At 41.7% G+C, this 15,791-nt stretch overlaps 2 protein-coding genes across 5 annotated transcripts in view; one reads left to right on the top strand and one right to left on the bottom strand.

The window, feature by feature from the left end:
• The window catches only part of clstn1 (calsyntenin 1), a 37,992-nt gene extending 29,278 nt beyond the window's left edge, over positions 1-8,714 (top strand). For 2 of the 4 annotated variants that reach the window (XM_085344511.1, XM_085344512.1), the window contains 10 exons: positions 17-179; positions 484-534; positions 1,484-1,641; positions 1,947-2,095; positions 3,065-3,309; positions 4,532-4,702; positions 4,846-4,991; positions 5,101-5,236; positions 6,035-6,219; positions 8,011-8,714. In XM_085344511.1, coding sequence (XP_085200637.1) covers positions 17-179; positions 484-534; positions 1,484-1,641; positions 1,947-2,095; positions 3,065-3,309; positions 4,532-4,702; positions 4,846-4,991; positions 5,101-5,236; positions 6,035-6,219; positions 8,011-8,205 — 1,599 coding nt within the window. In that variant the 3' untranslated portion in view covers positions 8,206-8,714. The remainder of the gene's footprint in view (positions 1-16; positions 180-483; positions 535-1,483; positions 1,642-1,946; positions 2,096-3,064; positions 3,310-4,531; positions 4,703-4,845; positions 4,992-5,100; positions 5,237-6,034; positions 6,220-8,010) is intronic. The other 2 variants (XM_085344513.1, XM_085344514.1) reach the window with 1 other exon arrangement.
• Positions 8,715-12,555: 3,841 nt separating this feature from the next.
• lzic (leucine zipper and CTNNBIP1 domain containing) lies at positions 12,556-15,733 on the bottom strand. The gene is made up of 7 exons (XM_085344667.1): positions 15,564-15,733; positions 15,160-15,301; positions 14,851-14,986; positions 14,628-14,726; positions 13,617-13,712; positions 13,380-13,461; positions 12,556-13,297 (listed from the first exon to the last, which is right to left on the bottom strand). Exons 2-7 carry the CDS (start codon positions 15,258-15,260, stop codon positions 13,242-13,244), a joined length of 570 nt encoding a protein of 189 aa, XP_085200793.1. The 5' UTR covers positions 15,261-15,301; positions 15,564-15,733; the 3' UTR covers positions 12,556-13,241.
• Positions 15,734-15,791: the final 58 nt, after the last annotated feature.

The raw sequence follows: 15,791 nt of genomic DNA on the forward strand, positions 1-15,791 counted from the left end.
GCTGTCATCTTTCCAGGTGTGTGACAAAGAGTGGCATCACTATGTGCTTAATGTGGAGTTCCCCACTGTTTCTGTATTTGTGGATGGGACTACCTTTGAGCCCTTCCTGGTTACAGAGGACTACCCACTGCACGCCTCCAAGATAGAAACTCAGCTCACGATTGGTGCCTGCTGGCAAGGTAAACAGTGTAACTGATTTTTGGAGAGCTCTCTTTTTTGACATTTATATCATTTATATGCATTGTATTGAAACACAAGTTCTTCTTTTGTGTGTTTGATACTCTATTAGAAAGAGTTAAAACTGTGTTCATGCTAGATGACATAAACTACCTTGTATAAACTGTTACTTTATATTCAGCCAATGGCGTATTAACTCTTTGTAATATAAATGACGTGACCTCGTATGTAGCATCTGAATCTCTCCTCCAGATCCTCAACCTTCCTCCCTGTCTCTTCCTGCTCTCTTGTTTCTGTCCTTTACAGAAAACTCAGGACATGACAATGACACTGAGACAGTCTCTGAGCCCAGTTCAGGTTGCTCACGTCTTTCCCTTACTACTCAGATATGTCCATGTGTCCACAATGTCCCACCATGCTAATTGCATCCTCATTCCATTAAGACTAGAATGATTCCTACCCATTCTAGATGCAAAAATAATTTGTTTTGTTGCAGTATTGATGTTTAGTGGCGCCTGACTCCCATGTATTTTATTTTCTCTTCTAACTGCAAAAGCTATGCAGTTGGGTTTTTTTCTCATTTTCCCCTTATTTGTTTATTTTTCCCCCCAGCATTTGATACACCAGCAGATCGCAAATAAATCTATAACGAGTCAAGAGTCCGATCCAGCTGCAGCCTTTTAGCCATGCTGGCTTTTCTTTCAGAGCTTGACCTTGAGGCTGGAAGCAGTAACTCCTCTGTATCACATAACAAACCTGCAGCAGAAGCGCGCACACACACATCAGTGGATGAATACGCGACCTTGAGATGTAGTTTGTCGCTGACTCCGCAGTGGTGCAGACTAATGCTCATTATGATGTAGCTGGAAGACAGGAGTGGCGTACCTCTCTCGAAATGTCAACTCCAAATTTCAGATCATGAGCATTTTGCGGCCCTCAAGATGGCTCTGTTATTTTGTGAAAATGAGGTGACTAAAGAGGATTAATTCATCATTATCTTACGCAATCCCTTTGAGTTTCTTTTTTTTTTTCCCTGTTGGTGTCATTTCTTTTCCCACAGTAAGCCGTTCACCCTTTTAATGCAAGCGTTGCATGCTGCCGCTGGCGTGCATAAGCTCATCAATCATTTACCTGTCTTGCTCTTTGGGCTTCGGGCCTTTTGAAGGGCACACATACTAACTTGCATGAACTCCATTCACGCCAGCTTTGTACAGTGCGACAGCATGCTTGAAGCTCCAGCTCAGAAAAGGTGAAGCCTGTGAAATCTACCCCCTAAATAACTTCTATGTGTTGTCTTGGAAACCAGGTGGAAATGCTCGAATGGCGCAGTTTTTCCGCGGTAACCTAGCGGGGCTGATTATCCGCACCGGCAAGCTGGAGAACAAGAAGGTGATCGACTGTTTGTACACGTGCAAAGAAGGACTGGACGTGCAGCTGCCTGAGGAGGTAGCTTCAGCTATCAAGGTGAGGAGGCAAAGAAAGCTTTGAGTTTGTGAAGTGAATCTTTTTTTATATCATTTGACAGCTCGCTCAAGTAATGAACTGTGGTTCGTAACATCCAACCAAATAAAAAAAAAAAAAAACAATTTTTAATTTTAAACCTGCAACTTTTGGAGAATATTTACCTCAAAAGTTGCATTTTTGCTGAATGAATTACTTTAAGTGGTTCTCCAGGACTGATGCTGGAAAGGATTGTTTATGTTTGTTAGCTCAGCATCAGTCACAGGTCATGTTATTCACAAATCCCTCACCTTGTTTTCTTCTCTCAGGTGGAATTCAACCCCAACCAGTCCTCTCTGACTGTGGAAGGTGACGACATCGATGCCTTTGACAAGGTCATGCAGCACATCTCCTACTTAAACTCCCGCCAGTTCCCAACCCCTGGAATCAGGCACCTGCGTATCTCAACCACAGTAAAGTAAGTAGAAGAAGAAGAAGAAGCCAGAAGCACTTATTGTTTTCGCAGCCTGGCCTGTGTCTTGTCACTTCATCTGTTGGCCGGCAGCAGCAGCCCTGTGTTGTTTATAAAGCAGGTCCTTTCTGCCTCATAGACATTCAGAAAGCTTCTCTGCTGCTGCTTAAAATGTGAGGATGGTTTATTGAGGTAAAATGGAGGTCAAGAGTTTTACCTGATGCCCATAACAAAGAGAATAAACACAATGTGTTTTGCTGCTTGAGAATGACAGACTGAAGAGCAGTATCCATTTTTTCCCTCTCCTTTCTTTTCTATTCTCTTTGATGTCTGCAGCACTGGAAAGTCAGTAAGAACAGCAGTAGTTTTACTGATTTATACACGAGTATGAAATGAATATATCAAAGCTCTCGTGGTTGTTCTGAGCCTAGTGTGAGATTTGTTCCAGTTGGTGAAGTCGTTTAGTATTTGTTCTTATTTGCACATGCACAAATGTGCATCAGCTCCCAGCTTTATGATGTGGACTGAGTAATCAGACTAAATTGTTTTTATTTTTTCTTGTGATGGCAGTTAAATTTTTATAATTGATGAGGAACTTTTGAAATTAGCTTTTTATATGTTGTTGCAGTCAAAGTGACATTTAATGTCAGTGAAAAGAAAGAATGTGTTCTTTATTTGTTACACATCAAACAGCTTGATGCATAAAAATACACAAATACCCACAAGAACTGATGAAACAATTTTATTTTGCCATTTGTACAGATAGGTGAGCTTTAGGCTTCTACACAAGCACAAATAAAGGCCTTTGTCTTTTATGCCGCACACTGTTGTTGGCTCAAATTTGTTCACATACCTTCCCAACTATTCAGCATGCCACTTTTCTTCTATAGGGAGAAGCAGCAACGTGATTTAAAAAAAAAAAAAAGACAGAAGGAAAATCACATTTCTGAGCATTTAAAATCGTCTATTTCACAGATGCTTTAACGAGGAGTCCTGCGTAACGGTGCCAGATGCTGAAGGTTACGTGATGGTGCTGCAACCAGAAGAACCCAAGATCAGCCTGAGCGGCATTGACCACTTTGCCCGCAGTGCAGCTGAATTTGAGAGCCAGGAAGGAGTGACGCTGTTCCCCGAGCTACGCATTGTGAGCACCATCACCCGTGAAGTGGAGGCCGACACGGAGTCTGAAGCTGCAGAGGGAGCTGACGATGACCCTACAGGTAAGAGATGTGCACACTGGACTCTGAAGCAACTTCCTATCATGCTAATAGGATTTAGCATATACACAGGAGCTAACCTGAACCTGTCCATTTAAACATGGCTGCATATGTAATAGTAATTATTGCCTTGATGGCATTACGGAGTGATGATGTGTTGGAGTGATTTAAGGCACATCCGGACTGGAGGAGCTGGGAATCGAACCACCAACCTTCTCATTGTACCTCCTGAGCTTTAGGTGCTTGTTAAGAAAGCAGCTGGTCTTCCGTTTGCACACATAGGCCCGTGCACATACTATGTCGTCCCCTCAACAAAAATAGAGCGCACACACTCACTGGTTTGATTTCCCTTTAAACCCTCACCTGTCTGCACCTTTGACAGTGAATGATTCTGCAGTTACAGGGTGTGTACAGTACAGACGTCTGTGCAGAACTACAGTAGCAGTCTATGTTGAGGATTACGCTTGGGGGATGAAGGGATTGGGAAAAACAGCGAGAGGGAGGGTGCCATCTGTTCAGCTTGCACATAAGTTAAGTGGAGGAGACACAATAGACAAGCTCTGAGGTTGACACAGATACCACGAGATACGACGTCCTGCGGTGAGCAGCAGGCCATAAGGGACAAAAGGGCTTACAGAGCTCTGCTGCTATCACCTGCATTACCCTGCCCCACCTTACACACCTCGCAAACAAGAGATGACACGGTAGATAATTAAGAGTCATTAAAATGGAGCTTTGAAGAGTCAAATGGTACAGGCAGTAGATGCATGAAATATTAATTTGTTTCATAAGCAAGCTGAGGATGCCGACTATTACAACATTATGATTTAAATAATAAAATCACTTTCTCTGATATACAAGTATAATAACATTGCTAAATCTGCTGTAGTTGTTTTATTGGACTAACTGTTGGAGCCAGGATTCTCTGTTTACCAGCATTTCTAAAGAGCACGTTGCATATTCTATAATGTCAGTAGTTGACTCGTTTTAGCATGTCTCATCAGTTCTGGATCTTTCTCTCTTACTCCAGTTCTTTAGATTACTTTGTTTTGTTGATTGAACAGAAATAAAATCACAAATATTTGTTCCCTTGTTCTTAATCTGTATCTATTTGTTTGGAAAGGGCAGCCGGTTCTTGAAGAAATAGAGAAGGAGTGCTGTTTCAGATTTTCAAGAGTGCTCCAAATCTTCCTCCTCAATCGTTTTTGTGCTTTTGTTCTTTCAGTCCAAGAGACGGTGGTGTCGGAGGAAATCATGCACAACCTGGACACGTGTGAAGTGACTGTGGTGGGAGACGAGCTGGACGGAGAGCACGAGAGCCTTGAAGTGGACATGTCCCAGCTGCAGCAGCGCAGCTTAGAGATGAGCTCATCCAACGTGGGGCTCGTCATCACCGGTACAGACCACCGTGCTCGGCTAGGAAGCCTTAACTAGCATATAGCCCTGGTTTCTGCAAAACCTCTAATAGTTCTGTGAGATTAAAGAAGGAAAAATGACTTAGTGTCATTAACACTTCCCCCCCCCCTCTCTGTGGTCCAGGTGTGAACACCATGGCCAACTACGAGCAGGTCCTGCACCTTATCCGTTACAAGAACTGGCACACCGAGGCTCTCTTTGACAGGAAATTTAAACTGGTCTGCTCTGAACTCAATGGTCGCTACATCAGCAACGACTTTAAGGTCGAGGTACGTCTGAGCGTTTGTCACGTGCACACTGAACCGTGACCAGCCTGTCCTGGTGTTATCCACATACTTGTGCGCCCTCACTTCAAGTGTGGTCTTTATTTCTCTCTAGGTTAATGTAATCCACACAGCCAGTCCCATGGAGCATGCCAACAATGCCATGATGCAGCCCAACTTCATCAACCCTGTCCATCACGCCTCTGTGGATCTGTCTGGGCATAATTTGGTCAACGCTCATCAGGCCTCAGGTACTGAAACATGGAGAATGCTTCATCCTTTTTCAGCAGGTTGCATAGAAAATCAGTAGTCATCTGCAGCCATCGATTCACCAAAGTTTCAAAAAAAAAAAAAAGAAGAAAAAATCAAACATGCATCTGTTTCAGCGACGTGGAAAAAGACACAAAATCAAAGTATAAAAATCTTTCCTGCAAAAATTAATTTAAGGATGCCTGGAAAATAAATTAAGCAGTAGTGTTTATTTTTTTCCTCAGTATTGGCTGCAATATCGTGTGTTTCTGTTGAATGCAGCACTAAATATCATAATCAAAGCAGTAATCAGCTTAATTGTTGCTGTAGAAAAAGATTTGTGATATGAAGCAGGAGGATTACAGCCTACTAAGCAGAAGTGGGGCATGTATGAAACACTAGTAGTGTGTCTGTTTTTTAATGGACCAAGTTAGGGATTACTTTTGAGCGCTGTTTGTGACATCTGTACAGGCAGTGCACACTGAGCACGACCTTTTATTTTCCGGCTTCTGTATTCTTCTAAGCTGACTGCCTCGCTAAGCTCGCCACTGCACCAGAGAGGGCTCTTCCTGCTAATATGGAAAGTGGAGCAGGTTGGCGCGAGATGGGCTAAGCTATTTAAAGAAAAACAGCCTCAACACCTTGAACAGCCAAAAGCACGTGTGTGTACAGATCGCTGGGAGCACGCCATAAAGCCAAAGCGGCGGTGGAAGCTGCGGCTCCACATATTTGATCGTGAAGTGTTGTTTTGCGTCTAACTAATCACTGTGTTTTTCCTGATGTGGTTTACCTCCTCGTAGTGGTTCCGAGCGCTGCCACCATCGTCATCGTGGTGTGCGTCAGCTTCCTGGTGTTCATGATCATCCTGGGCGTGTTCCGCATCCGAGCTGCACACCAGCGCACCATGAGGGACCAGGAAAACGGCAAGGAGAACGAGATGGACTGGGACGATTCAGCCCTCACCATCACCGTAAACCCCATGGAGGTAAAACGACACGAGAGGAGGAAGCAGGGAAGCAAAATAAGCAACAAAAAACATGATTATGATGGTGATTAACTGGTGAAAAGCTGTTTAACAGAATTTCGCTGCTGGTGTTAGGCTGTAGCCCAGACAGCTTTTCGCCTGCTAATGCGAACTGGGTGATGTTAAAACTGTGCCCTAGTTTTGTCTGAGCCCCTTGTAATTAGCAGCCTTGTGGGGACGAGAGAGAGACTCTGTTGCAAATATGTAAGTCACATTACCTGACTGACGCACAAGAATGAAACGAAAGGAAGCAGCTTCTTTTCCCAAAAGCCCAAAATGAAGCGAATGAGTCAGCTCGTGGGCTGAATATATTTGTACAAGAAGATTCATGTCTTTCTGAGTCATTCGATTACTCGTTGTTGCTTTACTGTTTGTTAAAAGGACCGATTATTTACCACGTTTTGATTTGCTTTAACTCCCATCCTGCTGTGACTAAATCACAGCACATCTGCCGAGTGAGACTTTACACATTTGACCAAAATAATCTGATCATATACAAACTCGCCAGTGAGACATACAGATTTGTTAAAAGATGATGGCCTTTTTTGGTAGCTCTGTTTTGTTAAACAGAGCTGAAACGAGACGCTCAATTTCCTGAGTATCTTGGAAATGACTCTTTCAAAGTGGTTTGTTATTTTTATTGCATGGATTTGGTTCGTAGGAGAAAGTTATTGAGATAATGCAGCGTTTCGGCAATAAGAGACGTGCATTAAATCCTCTCCCGTGGTTTTATTGTATGTCGCTGCCTTTTAATGCTAATCTACATCCCATGTTAGCTTTTCACCTGATGTGTTGAACTTCCGTCATATTTACATCAAAGTGTACTTGAAACGTCCGAATCTATTTAGGTTTGGTTAATGTGTCTCATGTGCACAGTTCAATGACATCGAGTTTACCTTGAAAGGCTCACTGCTATGACTGTTGGGTTTTTTTTATATTGTGTCTAATGGCCCCAGTGTTTTCTAATGTGTGAAATTCAGAACAGTGGACGTGATAAACCTTTGTCACCACCACAGAGGATTTTAAGCAAACAAGATGTGATTGAAGGGCAGACTTAGCTCAAGTTTTGCAGATGAAAAACGTGGAGCTTATTCCAAGTGTTTAACAAAATCTTAAGGAGGTAGGCGTATTATTGTGAAGAGTCTATAATCAAGAGACGTCTTCATAAATGGGAATGCAGAGGATTTACAACAAGGAGCAATAAGAAGGCCAGATTAGTCTTTGCTAGAAAACATCTAAAGGAGCCTGCACTTGTCAGATTAGCAGAGGCTGCTGTGTTGTTGTCCAAACACAGTTACATACATGAAAATGATGTGAAACAGGAAGGTAACCTGCACGGTGCTCAGCCAAAGCCATGATCTGTATAAAGTTTTTCTAACACGGATTTAATAATAATAATAGATTGCATTTATATTTATTTACAATACCACTATTCATTCACTCTCACATTCACACACTGGTGGAGGGAAGCTACAGTTGTAGCCACAGCTGCCCTGGGGCAGACTGACATATCGCGCCGTCGGCCCCTCTGGCCATCACCAGTAGGCGGTAGGTGAAGTGTCTTGCCCAAGGACACAACAACCAAGACAGACAGAGCTGGGGATTGAACTGGCAACCTTCCGGTTACAAGATGAGCTTCCCAACCCCCTGAACCCCCCTGGTCGCCCAATTTAAGTAATTGAGTATTTAAGATCACAAAATGAGTGCCCACAGTCACAGTCTCCATCTTTTCTCTCGCTGTCACTAATGCAGACGTACGAGGACCAGCACAGCAGCGAGGAGGAGGAGGAAGAGGAGGAGGAGAGCGAGGACGGCGAGGAAGAAGATGACATCACGAGCGCTGAGTCAGAGAGCAGCGAAGACGAGGAGGGCGGCGAGCCGGAGGACCAGCAGGGGGCCAGCAGACAGCAGCAGCTGGAGTGGGACGACTCCACCCTCACCTACTAAACACACACAAGACACCCAAACAAGAGCTCCTGACACACACATCAGAAATTCACTCATACTCCCTCCCTCACACACACACTCACAAACACAGCACTCCCTGCAGTTTCATGTCTAGGAGCCATGATGTAAAAACTTAACAAAAATAAAAAAAATCAAGAAAAGGAGAAACATAAAGTCCCTTCAGCGTATATATGGTCAAGGTTTTCCTGTTGTTATCTTAGTGGTGGTACTCAGTGTAGTGTAGTCATCACCAGATTGCTGACTTTTTTTTATTTATTATATTTTAATTCCCAGGAAAACCTGGCTTACATTGGAACTGTGTGAGGAAGCCAACCCTGCACTTTGTTTGTTTTCTCTCAGATGTACGGCTTTGAAGAGCAGAGTAATCGCTTCTCCTGATGTATATTCTTTGCTAATGCTTGTAGATTAATTCGCTAAACTCACAACTAGCTCCGACTTGGGTTTTCTTGACTTGTAGTCCACAGTGAATCGAAAATGATGCTTTTAACAAGTAGACTGCATTTTCCTCTTCCATTTCTTTTTTTTTTTTTTTTGTTTTTCTTTTTAGTGCATGGAGAAATTTTGGGGAAGTCATGTGTAGAGAAATAAATTGCTTTTTAAAGATTTTTGTAAATATAATGAAACCATGTAATTAGTCAATGTGTTAGTGAAGACCTAATCAATGGGGTCCAATATCTACGATTATGTAATGTAGACTATTTGTGTCACACAGGCTGTCGCAGCATGCCGCTGAATTTCTGCAAAAGCTGTTCCATCACGCTTGTACAAAATGTCTCGCTTCATGATGCGAAACCGAGGACTGTTCAGCGGTTTCCATGACAAAAAGGTGTCCATTTCGTCCCTTTTCTTTAATCTTTTGCGAGGAGTAAAGTAGTTTCTTTTGCTTTCTCGTAGGCCGAGGGCTTAGTTGACGGTTTCAGCTTCACATGATGCTTTTGCTTCGCTTGCACGCGTGGCAACGCTCTACTCCTGGCTTTAGTGTTGTTTCATTCCCAGCAGATCTCACTGATGTACACTACAGAGGGAATCTTCTTTCAGTTTCAGAAAATGTCGTGTGGAATCACAAAGATCGGCTCAGCAGTAGTGCCGTTCGTGGTGAAAATAAGGGTACTAAAATGTCCTCAGCAGCTTTAAAACCGTTGTCCCTGTCCCAGTCCCTGTTGTGGTTCAAGGAGAAACCCTTTCAAGCTACTGAAAGAAAATGTTTATGAGCTTTAGTGGAGACTGGCTGAATTGTTGAATTGCTGGCAATGTTTTATTTTTTTTTTCTTTTCATGGCACGGCTATTTTACCTAAAATAATACTACATAGCCTGTATGAGGTACATTTTAAACTGTTTGCTGCTTCAGCAGGAAAACACTTTAAAAATGAATCTTTGAATCTTAAAGTGAGATATTTTTTTGCAGTAGACCACTAGATTTTATTGTACATGAAACTGTACTGTAGAGTTGTTCAAAGATATTTGTTTACATTTGGTAAACTTATTTTCCTTCGGGTATTAGTATGAAGCTTACGATTGGGAAAGTGTGTCCGACCTCTTGTCTCCTCTCAGACACTGTTGTCCATAACTTGTATATAATCTTTCACCAGACCAGATAAAAACGTGCCGTCACACTGAACGATTTTAGTGTTCGTCTTTTATGGGAGGGTACAGAGTAAAATATAAGCGTTTCCCAAACCTGCATTTATTACGACCATGTTTGGGGCTTTGGATTGTGCAGAAAATGGCATTATCGGGATTGGAAAAGTCTATGCGTGCAAATCCGTTTTCAGAGGCCAAAATTTATTAAAAACACCTTCAACGCTTATTATTATTGTTGATGTAAAAAGTTTCCAGGCTACTTTTGTTTTCAGCTCAGTGAATCCATTTGATTTATTTGATTTTCTTTAATAGGTGTGCATTTGAAACTTAGTGAACAGTCTCCCTTCCATGATGACTTTGGCTTGTTTTAAAAAATGAAAAAACTAAAAAAAATAAAATAAAATAAAAAGGGGGGGGGGGGGCGCCAGGTCTGAGCCGGCTGAGATGGGAGTGCCTTTTGCCGATCATAGCGTAATTAGCTGGTCTAACAAACACACTTATCCGTGCTCTTTTATTTTTATTTTTAATGCTAGATTTCTTTCGTAGCTGGGGAGACGTTTTCTCTCAGTTTGTCGCGATAATAGGCCGACGCTAGTTTTATTACAGGTGAAAACATTTTACGTAGATGTCACGTGTCCTTGTTGATGTGTAGAGGAGTAGATCCACATTGTATCTTCTATAGATATTGTACTTAAAAATCATATTGACGGAATCCACATTTAAAAGATGTACATTATGAAATTGCTTTGGCAGCATACAGCGTGTATACTGACCTATTTGTGTATAGTGGAAGGTGAGTTTCTTTTTTCTTCTTTTTAACAGTGTCCTGTTGCTTGAGCTGTTGAGAAACAATTTTTTTTTTTAATTTTTTTTTTTTTTTAGGGCAGCATGAAATTTCACAAGAGTATATATGCCTGTCGGTGACGCAATTCTCACGGTTTCATTGTGTCAAACACTTCATGTCCACATTTCAGCTACAGTTGAAAGGTTCACTAGCATCTCGTTTGCTTTCTGGTGCGCCCCCAATGAATGTCACTGCCTAACAATCTGAAATGCAACCATACTGTAACAACATCAAGATGAAGTAAGGAAGGGTGGGTGGATGGACAGGTGGGTGGGGGTATATTGACTTTGCATGAACCACAAGTGTGTGTGTACGCTCCACGTGGGCCTATGAGACCGGAGTGAGAAAGGAGGGTTAGCATAAAAAGACAATCCAACCTTATTCCCGTGCCGGTCGTAAGATCGAACATTGCAGCCGAGCACACAGCAAGTACGAACCATGGCTATGCTATCGCTCCTAGCTTAGACCCCCAAAATGGTGAATCGGGCCAAAATCCTTTCCACGCCCACCCCCGTGACATCACGCTCCGAAGCCCTATACACTACTGATTCTCAGATTGTCTGTTTCACACATCCATGACACTCAAGAATTTTTTTTTTCTTCTTCTTTGTTTTAAAATCTGCTCAAAATGGACGGTGACGGTGTTTTCAGCGTGGTTGGATGTTTCCTTTGTGCTTGTTGGAGCTGCTCTCTTTTCTACCAGTTGAAAGGCAAATGTAGTGAGGTTGATGCTTGCTCGTAAACAAAATAAAGGAAGATGAGATGGGGTATAACTTCTGTCTGCTCTTGTTTTCCTTCATTGTATTCTCTAGTGTAAACATGGTGCCGGTGCACAGCATGGGAACACACCCTGGGTGGTGCTGTGAGTCTTTTTTTTTTTTTTGTAAATATTGAGCACTGTTGCCCTCTGGTGGTGAAACTGAGATCTGCTACAGCTCCACGATAAAATATAGAGCTGGTGGATTTATTATGCTCCTTTTCAACTCCATGCTTTTATTCGTGCGCTCTACCAGGGCTGCTTTGCATGATTCACATTTCAAACTGTGTATAGTAGAACCACCAGTAATACCAGTAAGGCCTTAATGCTTGGGTATATTTTTCAGTTCCCTTTCTTAGAATTGGCTGCCCCTCAAAAACGGGTTTGAACAGCAGGTGGGTGGGCCTCCTGTGCTCAGAGCATATTTATGATACCCACTCTCAGTGACATCATACAGAGACAAGATTTGAAAACTGTCTGAAGTGAACCTTGAGAGCAGTTTGAAGCTTTAGGCACTCCGGGACGACACGTATGTTTGCCAATCTCATTATTTCAGACTTTGCCCATGTTTAAAATGAGCATCCACGAATGTAACAGTGTATACACTCATGAGATACTTTATTAGATTTGACTTGCTAGTATCAAGTTGGACCCTCCTTGCCTTCAGAATTACCTTAATTCTTTCGGCAAAGATTCAAGACGGATACACGGTGGTCATAAAGTGACGGACATGGCCTGCAGTAACACTCAGGTAAGCTGTGGTGTTTATTTGATGCCCAAAATGTGTGAAGAAAATATCCCCCACACCATTACACCACCAGCAGCAGCCCAATCAGATCCATGCTTTTATACTGTTCACGGTACTCTGTTTGACCATGCTAACATGCCTACATGCAATGTGATTGGCTGATAAAATATTAATGCTGATGAGCAGCTGAACAGGTGTACATAGTGGCAGGTGAGTGTACATGGTGGGAAATAAAACATGAAGCCTGTTGTTAGTTTTATTTTTACTCACATTAAAAGTAGCAAGAATATCAAGATTAATGCTGTAAACATTGTGACATTCACTTCTACACAGACTCTGATGCGAGTTTAAAAACTATCAAACTTCATCACTGTCAACATGAAACTACAGTCATCAGTTTGAGTTGCATGATAATAAATGCATAGAGGACTCATTAAAATAATGGAAACACCCAAGTGACACTGAATAGTGGTAAAGCGTCTCGATTCATTACTTCATCCTGTAAAATCTTTGTATTTTCTCTGTATTTTCTCCATGAACAGACCGAAGACCCACACTATTAATAAAACTATGATTCTCATATTGTTGGACGACTGCTGCTCTAATCCACCCTGCAGACTCAGCACATTTCAACTAAACTGGTGAAAGACTCGAGTTTTACTGAAGATATCAGACTCTACATCTCACCTGCACACAAGTGACGGCACAGTTTTAGCTGAAATAAAAATACACCCTGAAGGAAAACTGCATCCTAAAAACAGCACTGTTGAATATTGAAATTTTGGAATAAAGAATCACTGCACAAACCACAAGATCATAATAACAAACTGTCTGCGCCGTCCTCTACATTCACGCACCTTTTAGCAAATCACACGCTCGTACCTAAAATACATTTTTACACTTTATCTGGACGATTAAAAGACATTTACAAAGATTGACGTGTACATATAAAACAATACTGTTAAAAGTGTCAGCGTCTGCAGTAGCACTTAAAAGCGCACTGATTGTTTAGAAAATCCATAATCGGATGGCACATTTTTGTCTTCATTAAAAACACACTTTTTTTTTTTTTTTTGCAGAACTGCTATGACTTTGTTTTCACACCAGAGCTAGCTAAAGCCATTATTTTGTCTTCGGACCCTGGAAAAAAGAAAGCAAAATGAGGTCAACAGAAATATCTGAGAAAGTATCAGTTTTGTAGTAAAATCATCTTTATGCTCACCTTGGTTTGCAGTCACTTTTTCAAACTGGCTCAGGGTCGCTGTGGCGTTTTCAGTGAGGAACGTCTCGTCTTCTGGGGTGAGCTGTCACATAATTACAACATGAATGAAAGGAAAGATTTGAGGCAGCTAGTGAGGGCTGCATGACTGAAATGAATCATTTCAGACTTTACGTAGCACAAGCCGCTGAATCATCCTCAATTCTGTGGATAATCATGTGTGCTCTGAGTGCTCCTCACCTTCTCCCCCAGTTTTCTCAAGGCAGTGAGGATTTCCATTTTCTGCTGCGTGTACACGTCCCGTGACAGTTTTCCCACCATCACATCGCGGTCCATCTGCACAGTATGCCACACACCGGTCGGCAAATGAATCCACACATAAACACTGAGGTGTGACTGAACTCTGCTGTTGTGGTCAGAAATGCGTGTGCAATCATGGCAATTTGGGGCTTTTGATAATTTCTTTGAACTGTTCTTCCAGCAAACATCTTTCATGATATTAAGCAAGAAGAATTTTAAAACAAGTTTGAATTTTTTGGGGGATTTCCTCCAATCCACACTGGGTGAAATAATAGGTTTAAATATAGACATGCACTCACTTAAATCTTTCAATAAGTGGACAAAGTGGATGGAATAATGAAGGATGAGGAATACCTCTAAATTCTTCAACTTCACCTCAAATGAGCACAACACATGATCAGAGCAATAATCCCAAACACACATCAGAACTGGTTTCAGTTTGGATAAAACAGGCTAACATTAAGCTTTTGGAATGACCTTCCCAAAGCCCCGACCCCATTCTTGTTGAAAATGTATGGACTGCATTTAAAAGTCGTGTCTGTGCCAGGAAACCGACCAATTTAAATGGATTCTGCCAACACTGCCGAGAAGATCGGTCAGATATGCAGCAAGAAGTATGCCAGAAGATTGTTGATGTTAAGCAAAAGTGGAGATGACAATTTAATCAAATATTAGTGGGAATGTATGTTTATGTTTGAGACTGTATGGTTTAGAGAAAATCCAAATTAAATTCAATCTTGTGCACACAATTCATGTTTTTCCAAGTCATTAATACAGAAAGTAAAAATGAAACATCAAAGAAATCATTAAATGCCCCAAATTAACATGATATTCATGCACATGATGAGGGTGTGTAAACTTCTTATCACAACTCTGTGTGTGTGTGTGTGTGTGTGTGTGTGTGTGTGTGTGTGTGTATATATTATACAATATATATTTGACATTGCAAACCTCTGCCAGTCTGCTTCTCAGCTGTCCTGGCTGCTTCTTAGCAAAAAGTCGTATCACCTCCGGGGTTTTGAAGGCTTGGCTGATGGCAGCTTGGATCGCCTGATGAAGACAGAAACATCTGAACGTTCTGACATTTTACTAATCAACAGTTTTCTTAATCAATGTGCTATAACCTATTTAATGCACTCCTAATACACAGTAGTAGCACATTAATTGTCCATACCAGTTGCATCCCACTGAGTTCATCCACAAGTGTCATATCTCCTGACATTATTTTCTTCAAGGAGTCATTGAATTCACCCAGCTGCTCCAAAGTTTCCTTCTTTGTCTCTTCGTACTCTTCCTCATCCAGATCTTCTCTGGAATAAACAAATGAAGGAATCAAAACTGAGACACAACAAAAGAATAGAGAAGCATTTATTTACTCACTGTTTTTTTATTCTCTTTGTTATTCTTCAGGTACTGCATGCCAGATTTTCATATACAAAAGCACACAAGAGGAGTTTATTGTTTTTCTTTTTCTGTACTACACCTGCATTCCTCCAGGTCCTGAAGCTGCTGCATTAGTCTGTCAAGTTGTTCCTCCATATTTTGCCTCAATTTTCCAGTTTCTGATTTCCCTCGAGAGGCCATCTTCAGTTAAAATCCTATTTTTCCTACGGGAACTGAGAGAACTGGCACCAAACAACAGGTCACGTTAGGTTTTGTTGCTGATGTACTTCACAGATAACTCAAAGATGACCTAACGTGCTATTTCCACTCGATGAGAGCAGAGCTGTTAGTGAAAAAAGACACAACACTTTATCGGATCTAACAGTCTCTTTGGCGACTACACTGATAAGATAAATGTATCTGTGTGTTGGAAGTTCATGCAAACAGTCCAAGTTGTTTTGTTAGCTAAACAGCTAGCGTACATGCTAAAGGAAAACATCTTACCGGGAATTTCTTTGTAAACAGCTGCAAATCAGCCTTAGTAGAATGTTAGCATTTGCTCAAGAGTTTGTCGTAAATTAAAGAAGGTAGCCGTTCTAGAGGAAAATTAAAAATAATTACTTAAAATACGGCTATAACACGTTTACTATTAGTCGAGACGTTTGGGATTTGGGGAATTTGTGATTGTGAACGCAGCACCACCAGAGCGGGTGCGGCTCACCGCTTCCTTGT

This window comes from Diplotaxodon limnothrissa, linkage group LG20, assembly GCF_057381915.1.
Source record: "Diplotaxodon limnothrissa isolate DT_005_m linkage group LG20, D_limnothrissa_male_GT1.1, whole genome shotgun sequence".
NCBI classification, from domain to species: domain Eukaryota; kingdom Metazoa; phylum Chordata; class Actinopteri; order Cichliformes; family Cichlidae; genus Diplotaxodon; species Diplotaxodon limnothrissa.